The 4,073-nt window shown below is 38.3% G+C and overlaps 1 protein-coding gene across 1 annotated transcript; it reads left to right on the top strand.

Moving 5' to 3' along the window:
* Positions 1-800: 800 nt before the first annotated feature.
* LOC109883078 (olfactory receptor 52K2-like) lies at positions 801-2,317 on the top strand. Its single transcript, XM_020475126.2, has one exon. It carries the CDS (start codon positions 1,165-1,167, stop codon positions 2,212-2,214), a length of 1,050 nt encoding a protein of 349 aa, XP_020330715.2. The 5' UTR covers positions 801-1,164; the 3' UTR covers positions 2,215-2,317.
* Positions 2,318-4,073: the final 1,756 nt, after the last annotated feature.

The following is a 4,073-nucleotide window of genomic DNA, read 5'->3' as shown; positions in this document are numbered from 1 at the left end:
GCTAGTTGAGAACACCTTTATTTAACCAGGTAGGCTAGTTGAGAACACCTTTATTTAACCAGGTAGGCTAGTTGAGAACACCTTTATTTAACCAGGTAGGCTAGTTGAGAACACCTTTATTTAACCAGGTAGGCTAGTTGAGAACACCTTTATTAACCAGGTAGGCTAGTTGAGAACACCTTTATTTAACCAGGTAGGCCAGTTGAGAACACCTTTATTTAACCAGGTAGGCTAGTTGAGAACACCTTTATTTAACCAGGTAGGCTAGTTGAGAACACCTTTATTTAACCAGGTAGGCTAGTTGAGAACACCTTTATTAACCAGGTAGGCTAGTTGACAACACCTTTATTTAACCAGGTAGGCTAGTTGAGAACACCTTTATTTAACCAGGTAGGCTGGTTGAGAACACCTTTATTTAACCAGGTAGGCTAGTTGAGAACAAGTTCTCATTTACAATTGCGACCTCTGGCCAAGATAAAGCAAAGCAGTTCGACAGATACAACGACACAGAGTTACACATGGAGTAAACAACAACACAGAGTTACACATGGAGTAAAACAACAACACAGAGTTACACATGGAGTAAACAACAACACAGAGTTACACATGGAGTAAACAACAACACAGAGTTACACATGGAGTAAACAACAACACAGAGTTACACATGGAGTAAACAACAACACAGAGTTACACAAGGAGTAAACAACAACACAGAGTTACACAAGGAGTAAACAACAACACAGAGTTACACATGGAGTAAACAACAACACAGAGTTACACATGGAGTAAAAATAAACATACAGTCAATAATACAGTAGAACAAAAGAAAGATCACTACTAAGTGGTGGAGTCAGAGAGAGGTTAAAGGGACAACAATAACAAAACATGAATCATCAAAAACAGTGCAGTCATAAAGTACATAAAGCTCAATATAAGAAGGGGAGGTTGAGTATCTTGTCTCAAGGGATGTCTGGTTTGGAGTATAAAGTCTCATGTGGGTCAATTTATTGGACCACACAGAGTTCCACTCCACAAACCAACAACGAATTACACTCTACAGACCAATGATTCAACAGCGGGGGGAAAAACCCAGAACAACAGCAAGTGGGTTTATTATGACATTTGTGTACCATTCATACATAGAGTATTGAAAATACTGTGTCAATGACAACATTGACATTTTACCTTGTGTTTTTTAGTTTTTCCTCTCAATTCGTTGGCAATACTCAAAGTGTAATGATCGAAGAATTCCAAGGATTCAATTTTTCACACAACGAGTTCATCTTTTTGGGATTCCCAGTGATCTACGAGTACAGACGACTACTTTCCTTACCGTTTTTCACCACCTACATTTTAGTCTTGGTGGGAAATTCTTTGTTGATCTACGTGATTAGAATTATGGAGAGCCTCCACAGCCCCATGTATATATTAATATGTGGTTTGGCGGCGGTAGACATAGTGGTGGCTACAGTCATTATCCCCAACATGCTGCTCAGCTTTCTGTTTGACTGGAATGACATCTCATTGGCCAGCTGTTTGACTCAGATGTTTTTCACTCACTTCCTGTCGTCGGTAGAGTCGACTATTCTCCTGGCCATGGCTCTGGACCGCTATGTGGCTATCTGCTACCCTTTGCACTACACTCGTATCCTCAACTCTACCATGTTTCTCAGACTGTTCCTGTTCACTGTTATAAGGAGTGGTACTATCATGTTTGTACTAGTTGCGCTCGCTGGTTCTCTGTCTTTCTGTGGTTCCAATGTCATCCACCACTGCTACTGTGACCACATGGCTCTGGTTAGTCTAGCATGTGGTAACACGGACAAGAATAATGCGATGGGATTGGCTGTGATTATCTGTTTTGTGGGGATTGATATTTGCGTCATTATTTTCTCCTACATGAAGATTCTGAACGTTGTGTTGCGTAGAGCAGCAGGGGAGGATAGATGGAAAGCGTTCCACACGTGTGGCACCCACCTAATTGTCATAATGTGTTTTTATTTGATTGGCACTGTTACTTTCCTGTCACGGAATCTGAATATGCAAATTCCAACTGATATCAATACTTTTCTAGGAGTGATGTATATTGTTTTACCAGCGAGTGTCAATCCAATAATCTATGGAGTCCGGACGAAGGAAATACGAAACGGTATTTTGAAATTGTTCAACACAAGAGTAAACAGAGAATTGACTGTTCAGGTTGTAGAAATGTGATTCGTTTCAAAACTCTACTTTAGTTAGGGCTGGGAATTGTTTACATCTGAAATTATTCATACCCTTTGACTTATTCCACACTTTGTTGTGTTACAGCCTGAATTTAACACATTTATTAAAAGGAGATTTTGTGTCACTGATCTACACACAATACACCATAATGTAAAAGTGGATTTATGTTCTTAGACATTTGTACAAATATTATTATTTTTATTTTTATGAAAAGCTAAAATATCTTGAGTCAATAAAGTGAAAATGATATATTCACCAATTTTTCACATTTGTGTTTTTTTTCATCAGAAATAACAGAATAAATAATTATAAATAAATAATTGCTTGTGAACAATTTTATAAAGTGTATAAAAGTGTTTTATTTGTAGATGCTAAAACACTATACACAGAGTGTACAAAACATTAAGAACACCTTCCTAATATGTAATTGCCCTCAGAACAGCCTCAATTCGTCGGGGTACGGACTCTACACGGTGGGATGTTGGCCCATGTTGACTCCACTGCTTCCCACAGTTGTGTGAAGTTGGCTTTGGGTGGTGGACCGTTCTTGATACAACACGGGAAACTGTTGAGTGTGGAAAAACCCAGCAGCGTTGTAGTTCTTGACACAAACCTGTGCGCGTCAATAAGGGAATCATAGCTTTCACCTGATCAATCTATGTCGAGGAAAGAGCAGGTGTTTTTCATGTTTAACTGGAATGATATTCTGTATATTTGACTGTGATATGTGGTTGTCTCACCTAGCTATCTGAATATACTAACTACTGTGATATGTGGTTGTCTCACCTAGCTATCTGAATATACTAACTACTGTGATATGTGGTTGTCTCACCTAGCTATCTGAATATACTAACTACTGTGATATGTGGTTGTCTCACCTAGCTATCTGAATATACTAACTACTGTGATATGTGGTTGTCTCACCTAGCTATCTGAATATACTAACTACTGTGATATGTGGTTGTCTCACCTAGCTATCTGAATATACTAACTACTGTGATATGTGGCGGTCTCACCTAGCTATCTGAATATACTAACTACTGTGATATGTGGTTGTCTCACCTAGCTATCTGAATATACTAACTACTGTGATATGTGGTTGTCTCACCTAGCTATCTGAATATACTAACTACTGTGATATGTGGTTGTCTCACCTAGCTATCTGAATATACTAACTACTGTGATATGTGGTTGTCTCACCTAGCTATCTGAATATACTAACTACTGTGATATGTGGTTGTCTCACCTAGCTATCTGAATATACTAACTACTGTGATATGTGGTTGTCTCACCTAGCTATCTGAATATACTAACTACTGTGATATGTGGTTGTCTCACCTAGCTATCTGAATATACTAACTACTGTGATATGTGGTTGTCTCACCTAGCTATCTGAAGATGAATATACTAACTACTGTGATATGTGGTTGTCTCACCTAGCTATCTGAATATACTACTACTGTGATATGTTGTTGTCTCACCTAGCTATCTGAATATACTAACTACTGTGATATGTGGTTGTCTCACCTAGCTATCTGAATATACTAACTACTGTGATATGTGGTTGTCTCACCTAGCTATCTGAAGATGAATATACTAACTACTGTGATATGTGGTTGTCTCACCTAGCTATCTGAATATACTAACTACTGTGATATGTGGTTGTCTCACCTAGCTATCTGAATATACTAACTACTGTGATATGTGGTTGTCTCACCTAGCTATCTGAAGATGAATATACTAACTACTGTGATATGTGGTTGTCTCACCTAGCTATCTGAATATACTAACTACTGTGATATGTGGTTGTCTCACCTAGCTATCTGAATATACTAACTACTGTGATA

The sequence above is a fragment of the Oncorhynchus kisutch genome, linkage group LG18 (genome assembly GCF_002021735.2).
Source record: "Oncorhynchus kisutch isolate 150728-3 linkage group LG18, Okis_V2, whole genome shotgun sequence".
Taxonomy (NCBI): domain Eukaryota; kingdom Metazoa; phylum Chordata; class Actinopteri; order Salmoniformes; family Salmonidae; genus Oncorhynchus; species Oncorhynchus kisutch.
Note: the sequence above shows the minus strand (reverse complement) of the source record. Positions and strands in the feature narration are given on the sequence as shown.

Excerpts from the sequence above, each read along its gene's own strand:
- LOC109883078 (XM_020475126.2), top strand. The coding sequence starts at position 1,165 with ATGACAACATTGACATTTTACCTTGTGTTTTTTAGTTTTTCCTCTCAA.